The sequence below is a fragment of the Canis lupus genome, chromosome 12 (assembly GCF_048164855.1).
Source record: "Canis lupus baileyi chromosome 12, mCanLup2.hap1, whole genome shotgun sequence".
NCBI lineage: Eukaryota > Metazoa > Chordata > Mammalia > Carnivora > Canidae > Canis > Canis lupus.
The window spans coordinates 46,850,254-46,863,133 of record NC_132849.1 but is presented as its reverse complement, the minus strand read 5'-3'; the positions used below and the strand labels follow the sequence as shown (position 1 = coordinate 46,863,133).

At 33.4% G+C, this 12,880-nt stretch overlaps 1 protein-coding gene across 2 annotated transcripts in view; it reads right to left on the bottom strand.

Annotated features, from left to right (window-relative positions):
* ATAD2B (ATPase family AAA domain containing 2B) overlaps positions 1–12,880 on the bottom strand; it is a 158,759-nt gene that overhangs the window by 48,782 nt on the left and 97,097 nt on the right. For both annotated transcript variants that reach the window (XM_072770929.1, XM_072770930.1), the window contains exon 18: positions 9,908–10,094. In XM_072770929.1, the coding sequence (XP_072627030.1) occupies positions 9,908–10,094 (187 nt within the window). The remainder of the gene's footprint in view (positions 1–9,907; positions 10,095–12,880) is intronic.

Below are 12,880 nucleotides of genomic sequence, written 5' to 3'. Positions count from 1 at the left end.
TAAAATAAAATGTACTGCCAATTTAATAAACCAGATGGAAGATGCTCAAATAAAATTTTCCCCAAAATTGGAAATGTAGATGTTATGATCACTCACATCAAAAGTAATATTTGCTCCTTCCCTTCCTTTAATATTTGCATATCCACCAATCCAGAACAGTTGTACAGTACAACTCCAGGACTCTCAAATTTTGACCTTTTCTGCAAACACGCACCCTCTTATCCTGGATCTTGAAAATCCAAGGATTATTGTTTTCCAAAGTTCTTGTAGAAGATTCATAAGAGAAAAACAAGCATAAATATTGGCAAAAGGAAGGAACCACACAGGAGCACAAAGGCAAGTGAGGCATTTAATTCCCCCTCCCCGAAAAAAATTTGTTACATGCCACCCAAATGAGGGATGGTATGTGGAAGACAGTAACCAATGCCTTTTGTCTTTCCAACTCCCATTCTGTGCTGGTAAAACCAGGGACAGTCAGCAGGGAAAGAAGTGTGCTTACATGAAAAAGACTAATGGGCTATATGGTTTACTGAGAAACCTCACAAAACTAACCACCTAATTCAGCCATGCAAGTTACCACATGCCCAAGAAGAGATAAGAAAACATGCCTTTAAAAAACATAAAATGTAGCCTTTCATTCTAGTACTTGTAGGTTAGGTTTTCTAGAAATGTGTGTAGAGAACATCCAGCTGCTAATAAGTACCAAAGAGTAAGGGCAAAGCAACAGAAAGTTAAGTGATAAACAAAAACTTTACAGAGTCAGAAGTTAAATAATGCAGTACTATAGGAGTTTTAAACTTATTTGCGAGGCTGAAATGGAAATAAAAGCATCACCAACTCTAAGAGAGTTGAGGGGGGTTTTCTATTTTTTTCCTTTTCATCCAATTCTCCTCCAATCAACAAATTGAACATGACCTCCTATTGAACTACTATTTCTAAAGACTTTAAGAAAATATCTCTATCAGTAGAATTTTCAAAAATTATATTTGAAAACCTAAAGGGGGGAAAAATCAGAAGGAAAAAAGCCTAAGACAAATACAGGAAAATAAAAAGGCTTAGGCTTTCTGGTCCATGAATGTACATCAATCACCTGATTTTACAATTAACCTAACTACATGCGATATCAATACCCAGGGGCTATTTTCAAAATTATTCTCCTAAGCCTTTACAGGAAAAACATTCCTAATTTCTAGAAAAATTTAGAAGCACTAATAAAACAAGTGTTATTTTTAATTCCTTACCCCATGTGATCTCAGAATATTTAAACTTTCATATTTTCTTTATATAGCCAAGCTGTTCTAGTTCTCCAGTTTTTATAATGAAAATTCAAAAAGATAGTCTAAAAACAATATTTAAAAATTCAGGTAAAAATTCAATCTTATTGTGATTCTTCTATAATGTAAAAACAGCTCTTCAGCAGTTTGCTGGTAACTTTTAAAGTTGTGGGACAAGATACACTCTGTGAAATCAATTAAACAGATTCAGAGTAGAAAAATAAAGCCTAGTTTTAGTGAAGCGGCACTGTCTTGGGAACAAGTGATGCCATTTGATAACTAGAAAAATACTCACCTATAGGGTGTCTTGGATTGGTGGATGTGCAAGGTGTAGTAGAAAACAGAAAAACTGTTATAGAGAAAAAAAGACAGTAGGCCAAATTACTGAACCAACCGTTCCAAAATACCTCTGACATGACCAGCACTCTTGCACAAATAAAATGAACAAACACCAGTGTATGTGAACTGTTCATTTTGATTCTGTAAACAATATATTTTATTTCCTTCTGGCCTCTTCTTGCGCCAGACATCATGGTCCCTTATGTAACTTGTTTTAAAGTTTATTTAAAAAAAAATCACAAACTACTTCCTCTGAATATTAAAGATATGAAAGAAAAATCAGGCCATTAAAGTTAAAAGTATCCATATAAGGAAACATTAATTATGGAAACTGCATCTCTATTTATAAGAGTTATTATCATCTCAAAAGCTAAACTTTCAAGTCAGTATTTTAGCCAGCAAATTAAAGTGTGTAGTGCATGAAGGTTTACTATATTGTAAAAATTAAGACTATAGAGCCCATAACAAGCCATTTTCTTTAGAAAATGGAAACTAGAGCAATTTTAAACACAAATGTGTATGAAGTAGAAAGCTCTAAGCTTGTATAGCTTTCATTTTCTTAAAAGGGGCCATATAAGACAGAAGGAAACGACTTTTTGTCATCAATAAAGCTCTAGAATTTGTCTTGCTTTTGTTAGAGTATTATGAATGTGCTACAATTACTAAACATAAGTTAAAAATCTCAGGGACTAAAATAGTCTTGATTTTTATAATAAAAAGCACTATTAAAATAAGTTTATTCAATTCCTTATACCATGCTATCACAAAATATTATAATAAATAATATATCTGCATTACTAATAATTTCATATAATATCTCTCACTTTACTCCATTTATATTCTATTTACCTAGGATTTAACAAGAATCTCTGTAAGAAGGAGACACTGTCTGAGATCAGGATTCAAGAAATAAAGTACTCGATTTCACCACAAGCATACAAAAACAGCCTGTTATAAAACATAACTATACTAGAGTCTGAACAGATACAATATTAAGCAACATTTTATGAAAATTAAATCACCCAAATTCCTCTTCTGTTATTTTCATTGCCTAAAAACTTCAAGAATTTCAGTAAATGTGATAAACTCTGGACCAGGGCAATTCAATTTGTTTACAACTCAAAAAAAAAAAAAAAAAGTTATTGCTATGGTAAAACACAGAAATCCACGTGCACAAACACAAGAGTATCCAAAGTATACACAGACTGTTATGGGAGAAATCCAGAAACCCTTGTAAACAAACACAAGAACATCCAAAGAATACACATAGGTAAGTATCTTAATTCCTTCAAGCTATTTAACCAAAAGGATTTCCTCTGAACATTTCCAAATACGATTTCTTTCTGGGATAAGAAATATACTAAATTTTCACCAAAAAAAAAACCCCAAACACTCACAACAACCCTTATTGACTGACTGAAATTACTTGTAACACCATACAGTAGCCAAACTCCAAAGCTTCTGAGAGATAACATATAAATAAATTTATCAATTCAATCGTACTTCTGCATTAATAAAAAAGATAAAATACAATACACTCATCAGTCCTGGTTTTCCTAAATCAACAGTCGAAATAATACAAAAGACAAAAAACAAAAACAAAAACAGTTGAAGGCGTCAGAAAAGGGAAATCATAGCTGGTTTTTTTAAAAGAGAATTAATAAAGATAAGTCTTTTACTACAGCTACTAACATCTCCAACTTTATTGTAGGGCTCAATAATTACTTGTAAACTTAATGGAATAATAAATCTTTCAGGTTACACCAGAGTTTTCTATTTTCCTTCCAGAGCCTTTGGAAGATTATGAGATATATATATATATATATATATATATATATATATATATATATATATATATAGACAGATAGACACACACACACACACACACACACACACTACTTTATGTATTGGGGAGTTGTTTTCAGTAATAAATACCTAGTGTCTAGTCATCAGCCAAAGTACTGTATCTCAAAGTGTGATCTACTGAAGACCCAGAATAGTAACACCTTGATGCAGGTTTAAAGTGCATTTTCCTGGGCTAACCTCAAATTTAAAGAATCAGAAATCTTGAGAGTAGACCCAGGGAAAAAGAAATTTTAATAAGCACCCCCAGACAACTCCTATATTCATTAAATCTTAATAAACAATGAAAAAACCCTTTAGTAGACATTAATTCCTCTACTGTTTTCACATAATTTATAGTATCATCGGCTGAGGCAGTATGAAGGAATAAAGATTTTCATATACATCCCTGTGTGTGAATATGTTTTAAAAACAGACATAGAGTTAAATATGTATAAAGAAATATAAACTGGGCTTTTCTACTTTTCCACCTTATCACATATATAAAGATTTAAAGATCATTTAAGACTTCTTTAAGATTAATTTTCATGTTTGTGTCACATTATTAAATAATCCAACTTAATTTATATTAAGTACCTCAAAGGCTGGAGAAAAGAGAAAAGCACAGAAGAATAATTTGCCATTTGCCACAGGTTAAACCACATCAATTTAGAGAGAATCCTGCCTATAGGAAGACTAACTCTCAAGAGAAGTAAGGTAAAAGAGAATAAGGGAATATAGAAGACAGGAGGAAAGAGAAGAGGTTTTTCTTCTTGCCAGCATTTTAGCACCTGACTAGTATATTCTCTTTCCTAGGACTTTTTTATCTCCTTATACCAACTAATAGCTCCACAGATTAAGAAAAAGAAATGCTTAGTTTTATAATGTAATAGTCTCCTTTTGGATAATTTTTTATAAGAGACAGTAATATATTTACCAATTTAAAATAACTTTATACATGTACTTAAAATACAAATAATCAGTGGTTAACCAGGACAGTTTATCTGGTCTCTAGCCAATATTCAGAAGTCTGAGCTTCAGCTACCCATATCTACAAAATTCTACTCAGTCCCCCCATCAGATTGGACACCTAGGTGTGGTCACTCAAAAATAAGCTCTACTTCTCATCCAGGACCTTATTGGCATAATCAGAAAAGATGAGATATCTTGATGTACTAAATGCAGTGTAATACAACCAGAAAAATGTTACGTTTTTGTTCTTTTCCACTACCAAAGGACACCTCTCTCCAACCTTCCCAAAAACACAACAAAAAAGTAGTAAAAGATGACAAAGAGATCTAAGAGGATATGGTTAGAATTCAAATTTACCCCAATGATGCCCAGTGGAACACAGAAAAAAATTCTAGAATCGCAGCAACACCAACATAGTTCAATACACTGCTTCCTAAGTATTTCCTCACCCAATATTAAGTCAGTAATGGATTTATGAACATGTACACACACATTTTAGCTAAAGAACTATAGAGAGAATACTCTCTCTCTGAAAATGATCTTCTTTCAAAGTGATTTTCTTTACTTTGCTTGATATTATCAAACATACACATCAAAAAAAAAAAAAATCCAAACCGTATAGCAGATTGTAAACTAAAACGACAAAGTTTGATTCATTCCCCAATTCTCCAATTCCTTCCCCCACGCCAAAGCAATGATTATTTTTTTTAAAGATTTTATTTTATTTATTTATTCATAGAGATGCAGAAAGAGAGAGAGAGAGAGAGAGAGAAAGGCAGAGACACAGGCAGAGGAAGCAGGCTCCATGCAGAGAGCCTGACATGGGACTCAATCCAGGGTCTCCAGGATCATGCCCTGGGCTACAGGCGGCGCCAAACTGCTGCGCCACTGGGGCTGCCCAGCAATGACTATTAACAGTTTTTTGGGGTATTATGGACAAAATTTCTGCTTATAGATAAGCATGAATATATATTTTTAAGGTTTACTTTTACACAAAGATCATATTTTGATTGATTAATCTACAACTTGTTTTCACAAATATCCCCTTTCACGTATATCTCCTATGTAAATTTACCTCATTCTTGTTAATGGCTTCACAGTACATAAGGATATATAACATAATTTATCATAGCCCACCCACCATTCAAGGACATTTAGTTTGTTGGTCTTATTTAGTTTGGGAATGCTATATGATGCTGTGATAAAGGTCCTTGTTCATCCAGCAATGACTATAGCTGAAACATCCTTAAAAAATTTTCCTTAAAAATCCTGGGCCAAAAGGTATATGTATTTAAAATTTTTTAAAGTAACACCAACCTACTCTCCAAAATCACCAGTCATCATCAAGCTTTTTATTTTTACAAACCAGAAAGTTGTTTCAAAATAGTATCCTGTTGCTATAATTTGCATTTTCTTCACCTATAAGTGAGGCTAAGAATCTTTTGAAACTTTTACTTGTTGCTTTTTCTATTTTTTTCTTCCTATAAATGGCATGCTATTTTGCCAATTTTTATATTACATTGTCACTGTCGCTTTTTCCTACTGATTTTAACATATTTTTGTATATTTAGGAAACTTACCCTTTTTTTTTAAATTTTTATTTATTTATGATAGTCACAGAGAGAGAGAGAGAGGCAGAGACACAGGCAGAGGGAGAAGCAGGCTCCATGCACCGGGAGCCCGACGTGGGATTCGATCCCGGGTCTCCAGGATCGCGCCCTGAGCCAAAGGCAGGCGCTAAACCGCTGCGCCACCCAGGGATCGGAAACTTACCCTTGATGTGTGTTACAAATATACTTTTTTTTTGCCAGGTTGTGTCTATTAATTTTATTACAATATTTCTGCCATGTGTAATTTAAATTTTATAAGGTCAAATTTGTTCAAGTCTTTATGTTTTCTAGTTTGTGTTCATTGCGTAGAAACTACTTTCTCATATTCAAGATAATAAATATATTGACCTTGTGAATTCTCTTTTTACAGTTCTGTTGACATCTACAATTTATTTGGGGGGCCCCCAAAAATGGTAGAAAATCCCATTTTGTTTTATTTTTCCCCTCATAGAATCAGACAGTTTTCCATGACCATTTATTAAATAATTCATCTATTCTATGCTATCAAATGTCATCATCATATGCTAAACATCATCAGATACTAAACTCTCATTTCTACATAAGCCTAAGTGTTCATTCTCTCTTCTATTACTTTATCTGTCTTTCCCGGCACAGGTACATATTCCTTATTACTATGTTCTGTTACATTTTTTAAATCCTTCATATTTTTCCCTCTAAAAGTGTCTTTGCTATCCTCATATTTCTTTTCTTTCTTTCTCTCCCTTTCATTCTTTTCTCTTTCTTTCTTTCATTCTTTTAAGAGAGAGAGAGAATGTATGTATGCAAGCAGTGGGGAGGAGCAGATAAAGGAGTAGAGGAAGAGAATCTTAAGCAGGCTCCACACTCAGCACAGAGGCCAACTCAGGGCTTGATCTCACAACCCTGAGATCGTGACCCAAGCCAAAATCAAGAGTCAGAAGCTTAACCGACTGAGTTATCCAGGAATCCCTCATATTTATTTTCTAGAAGAAACGCAAAGCCCTTTTGTAACTCTTCCTCTTAAATTCTGGGTACATCATATTTGAGATTGCATTTAATTTATACATTAATTTAGAAAAGAACTCACAACTTTCCAGTTTTGACTCTTACCAGCCCTTGGTTGTGTCAAGAAGCTGTAGCAGTAGTGATAAATATGATAACAGCTAACAGCTACTGGGTACTATATGCCATCCCTATTGGATCAGCTTGTTTTTTTTCTTTCTTAGATTTTATTTACTTATTTATTTGAAAGAGAAAGCGAGAGCAGAAGCAAAGGGAGTGGCATAGGGAGAGGGAAAAGCAGACTGCCTCTGAGCACGGAGCCCAAAGTGGGGCTCAACCCCAGGACCCTTGGGATCATGCCCTGAGCTGAAGGCAGACACTTAACAGACTGAGCCACCTAGGTGCCCTTGGATGATCTTGTTTTAATTACAACCACCTTATTATGTAGCACCATTATCTTCATTTAATAGATGAGAGAATTAAAGCTCAAAGAAGTTAAGCAAATTGTCCAAGGCTACAAACAATAAGCAAAGTAGCTGATATTTTAATCAGTTTGCAATTTAACTTGAGTACATACTTTGTAGTACAGTAATTAAAACACAAGGCAAAAAACAAAAAGTTTCTTGTTGTTGCTGTTTTTTGTTTTTGTTTTTTTGTGTTTTTTTTTTTTTTTTTTAATTCAACTGTCCTCCTTACTAAATTTTTGGTTTTCTTCTTTTAGGCCCTTAATTAATTATTTAATTTCCAGGTAAACTTGTTATTTTAAATGGGATCATTTCCTCTACTTTATTTCTAACTTGTTACTATGTGTACAAAAGAAAACTATTTTACATTAACTTTGAAAGTGTCTTACAGAATTCTTACTGTGCCTAGTAATTTTTCAGTAGGTCCTATAAGTTTTCCATATATACAATCATATCATAGGCAAAGATTTATAACTTCAGTCTGTCTCAGTATTTTTATGTCTTAATGTCTAACTAAATCAATTTTGCATGGTTTTTTAAGATTTTATTTATTTATTCATGAGACACACACACAGAGAGAGACAGAGGGAGAAATAGGCTCTCCACAGGGAGCCTGATGTGAGACTGATCCCAGAACCCCGAGATCACGACCCGAGCCAAAGGCAGATGTTCAACCACTGAGACACTCAGGTGCCCCAAATTTGCATGCTTCAATAACAGTATACTACTCTTCTGGTGTGCTATTAGAATCTATTTGTAATATTCACTTTATGACCATTGCCTATGTGAGATAGTCTTATGGTTTTCTTTGTAGTTCAGTTTAGCATCAAAATGATCTTATCCTTTAAGATTAAAGGAATTGACCTGTGAAACTATTTGGATTTAGTGTTTTTTTGATACTCAAGTTCTTTCTTCCATAATTAGTGACTGTTTAGATTCTCTCTCCCTGGATTTATTTTTAATGGTACTGAGTAATTCTCTTACTTGCATACAAACTGCAATAATTTTTTCTCACTAAAAAGGAAAGATATGAACAAATATATAAATCAACATTATTGGAAAGCACTCACAGTTGGGATGAGTTAAATGTATAAAACTTGGAACAAAGTACTGGTATATAGTTTTTTATTTAAGCCATGGGTTTTAGAAAAAAAATTAATTAGGGCTTTCTAAGTAGTAAAGTGCTACTAGAATGTTGATACCCAAACAACTGTAAATAAAAAAGAATGAAATCAACACTGTGGACTATTAAATAAATACACATTTCTTGCTACAAGTAATAGAAAGGTTTTCTTTCTTTTTTTTTTTTTTTTAGAAAGGTTTTCAATTGGGTAGTATGTGTAGGTGTTAAATATTTTATAAAATATATCTGAAAAAAACAAAATTATGTGCAATGCTCTTCAGTGTTACTACTGTAGTCACCTCATCTCTAAAAGTAGGCTAAATATCAAAGTAGAAAGTGACATTCCTCTAATTTATTCATAAGAAACATTTAATTTAAACATTCAATGAGTACTTACTATGAGCTGGGCACTGTGTCAGAGAGACAGAAATGGTGAAGACAAGGTCCCTTAGCTCAAAAAACTTATTCCCCTAACCTCTAGATCTAACATGACACACTTACAATAAATTCATAGTTATATATTAAAACCTCAAGGAATATAAACAGCCTCATTAGAACTTTGCACTTCACAAAACAGCAAATATAAAGTAGTTAAAAATCAAGTATCACACTTGACTCTTGGTGCAAATACATATAATTTTTAAATTGCTATCACTTTCCTACATTATTTTTAAATTCTGGCATCTCAAATTGGTTATCATTTCCCTTTCTTAGGTAAGTAGAGACATAAGTCTAGAAAGGCTCTGAAACCACAGCGTTGAAAAGTGGGGGAGAAAAAGGCAAAAGAGGGTAGCCCCGGTGACTCAGCGGTTTAGCACTGCCTTCAGCCTGGGACCTAATCCTGGAGACCCAGGATTGGGCTCCCACTTTGGGCTCCCTGCATGGAGCCTGCTTCTTCCTCTGCCCCTCTCTTTCTCCCTGTGTCTTTCATGAATAAATAAATAAAATATTAAAAAAAAAAAAGAAAGAAAGAAAGAAAGAAAGAAAGAAAGAAAGAAAGAAAGAAAGAAAGAAAGAGGTAAAAGAAACTTCCTTTCTAAAATGTTTAATAAAACTTTAACATAAGAAAGAGAATACTGAAATTTCAGAAAATAATGAAATATCATGGGGAAACAATGAGCTGACTTTTAAACATAATACACCTATTAAAAGGATCCTCAGCCTTAATATTTGAATGTTCATGAATAACCAACAAAAAGTTAATATTGACATTACTGTTCTTTGAAAAAACTTTATCTACACACACTACAGAGATATAAAAAATAAGAAAGTTAAAAGTACTCTGATATGGTACAAACCTACCTGTGCACATGATTCTTCAGGTGTTTTGGCACTAACTGAATAAAGTGCTGGGAGATCTAGTCTGTGCACAGAGAATTTTTCTAGAGTGTGCAAAAGTGCTGGAGCAAGGTGAGAAGTTTGACCTGAGCCTCGTTCTCCAGACAGCAATAATCTTGGCCTGTAAGAGGTTGGCTGATGATATGGTGACCTGTAATACATTAAAACATGATAATTATTTCAAAACCATACACTCTGAGGATCAGGAAGAAAAATTAGGTCAAATATTTACAATAAAAAATGTAACTCCAAATTAACAAAACTTTCTCTTATCCTTATTTTTTAAGTAAGTACAGTGAATCATTTTTTCATTAATTATGCTTTTAAAATGTTGATCTCTCTGACCATTTTAATAACCAAGATGTAAAAGTATAAAAATTCCTTCTAAAACAATGTAAAAATACCTGCATATTCACCTTATCATACTATGTATATCAACTTGGAAAATGCTTCAGACAGCAAGTGGGATTTAGCTATCAATTATCCAAGGTGAAATGTTAACAATCCTACTTCAACAAAGAAATAAGTATATCAGATGATTACCCAATATATAGGACATTTTTAAAAATAGTTAAAATGGTAAATTTTATGTATATTTTATTTACCACAATTTTTAAGATAGAAAAAAAAATGTAGGACTTTTTCACGGGCAGTAAAATTTGGTTTGGGGCCAATAAAAACTAAATGTCCATATCCTAATACATAATATCTAAAGAACTACAACAGAGAAAACAAATTTAGGAAAATATATTAAACTAAATTCAACTTGCATTCTCAAGATTCTAGAGCACCATTAAAATGATAAATGAAACAAGTTTATCTACTATCACTATAGATAATACAGGCAATTTTAAGCAATGCAGTAAGAATAAAGCAAAGAAAAAAATGAAATAGAAATAAGGAAAACAGTATAAGTACAAGTATAACATCCTTATACTTGTAAAGGATAAGAGTATGCACTAAAAAATTTCACGAAATCATAACAATTCAGAAGACAAAAGTAGAAAAGTCGAAATATATCATAATACCATCAATAACCAATATAAAGAAGGAAAGGAGGTCCTATTTACAAATGCAAATGTAAAGTAAGACAAACGATATTAAATATTCTTAGCAAAAATGTGAAACTATATATTATACATAATGAGCCTGAATATAAAGATGTCAATTCTTCCTAACCCATTTATAGTTAACTATAGTTTATGGTATTTTATTTCATATATTTAAAGTATTCACATCAAGGCCAACAGACACATGAAAAGATGCTCAACATCACTCATCATCAGAGAAATACAAATCAAATCCACAATGAGATACCACCTTACACCTGTCAGAATGGCTGAAATTAACGACACAGGAAACAACAGATGCTGGGGAGGATGTGGAGAAGGGGGAACCCTCTTACACTGTTGGTGGGAATGGAAACTGGTGCAGCCACTCTGGAGAACAGTATGGAGGTTCCTCAAAAAGTTAAAAACAGAACTACCCTGAGATCCAGCAATTTAGGTATTTACCCACAGGATACAAAACTACAATTCAAAGGGACATATGCAAAAAAAAAATAAAATAAAATAAAAAAAACAAAGGGACATATGCACCCCTATGTTTATAGCAGCATTACCAACAATAGCCAAATTATAGAAAGAGCCCAAATGTTCATTGACTAATGAATGGATAAAGAATATATTTCTCCCTCTGCCTGTGTCTCTGCCTCTCTCTTTCTCATGAATATATAAATAAAATCCTTAAAAGGGGGGGCGGGGGGCAGGCCAGGTGGCTCAGCAGATTAGTGCCAACTTTGGCCCAGGGCGTGATCCTGGAGACCCGGGACTGAGTCCCATGTTAGGCTCCCTGAATGGAGCCTGCTTCTCCCTCTGCCTGTGTCTCTGCCTCTCTCTCTCTCTCTCTCTCTCTCTTTCTCTCTCTCTCGTGAATAAATAAAATCTTTAAAAAAAAAAAAAAGAACATATGGTATATGCACTATGGAATATTACTGAGCCATCAAAAAGAATGAAATCTTGCCATTTGCAATGACCTGGATGGAGCTAGAGTGTAGGTATTATGCTAAGCAGAATTAAGTCAGTCAGAGAAAGACAAATACCATAAGGTTTCACTCCTATGTGGAATTTAAGAAACAAAACCAATGAACATAGTGGAAGGGGGAAAAGAAAGAGAGGGGGGATGGGGCACTAACTGAAAGAGATTTAATTACAGAGAACAAACTAAAGATTGATGGAGGGAAGTGGGTAGAGGGCAGGCTAAATAGGTGACAGGGATTAAGGAGGGAACTTATGTTGGGCACTGGGTATTAAATATAAGTGATGAATCATTAAATTCTACTCCCGGGACATCTGGGTGATTCAACAGTTAAGTGTCTGCCTTTAGCCCAGGGTATGATCCTGGAGTCCCAGGATCGAGTCCCACATCAGGCTCTCTGCATGAAGCCTGTTCCTCTCTCTGCCTATGTCTCTCTATGTCTCTCTCTCTCTCTGTCTCTCAGAAATAAATAAAATCTTTTAAAATAAATAATTAAATTCTACTCCCAAAACCAGTATTACACTAAATGTTAACTAGAATTTAAATAAAAATGAAGAAAACATTAAAATAAAATATTTACATCAATATAAAAAAAATTGAAGAAGAATGGGAGATTTAAAACTTAATTGCAAAAAGAACTTAATCTCAGTATCATCTGAAAGAACAGTCAAATAAGAACATCAAGAATATTTGGTAAAATGTACTAGCTCCAATTTCAGAACATTTAAACCTGTTTTAGTAATAAGCACTTCATAAAGTTTTAATTTCCTTAACAATCCTATGAAAAACATAGCTTCCTCTTTTATTAAACAAGTGAAGAAACCAAGACGCAGAGAAGTTAGCTATAAGACTGTACAAATGATGGTGAAAGAATTCAAATTCTCATTCAGGTCCATATAA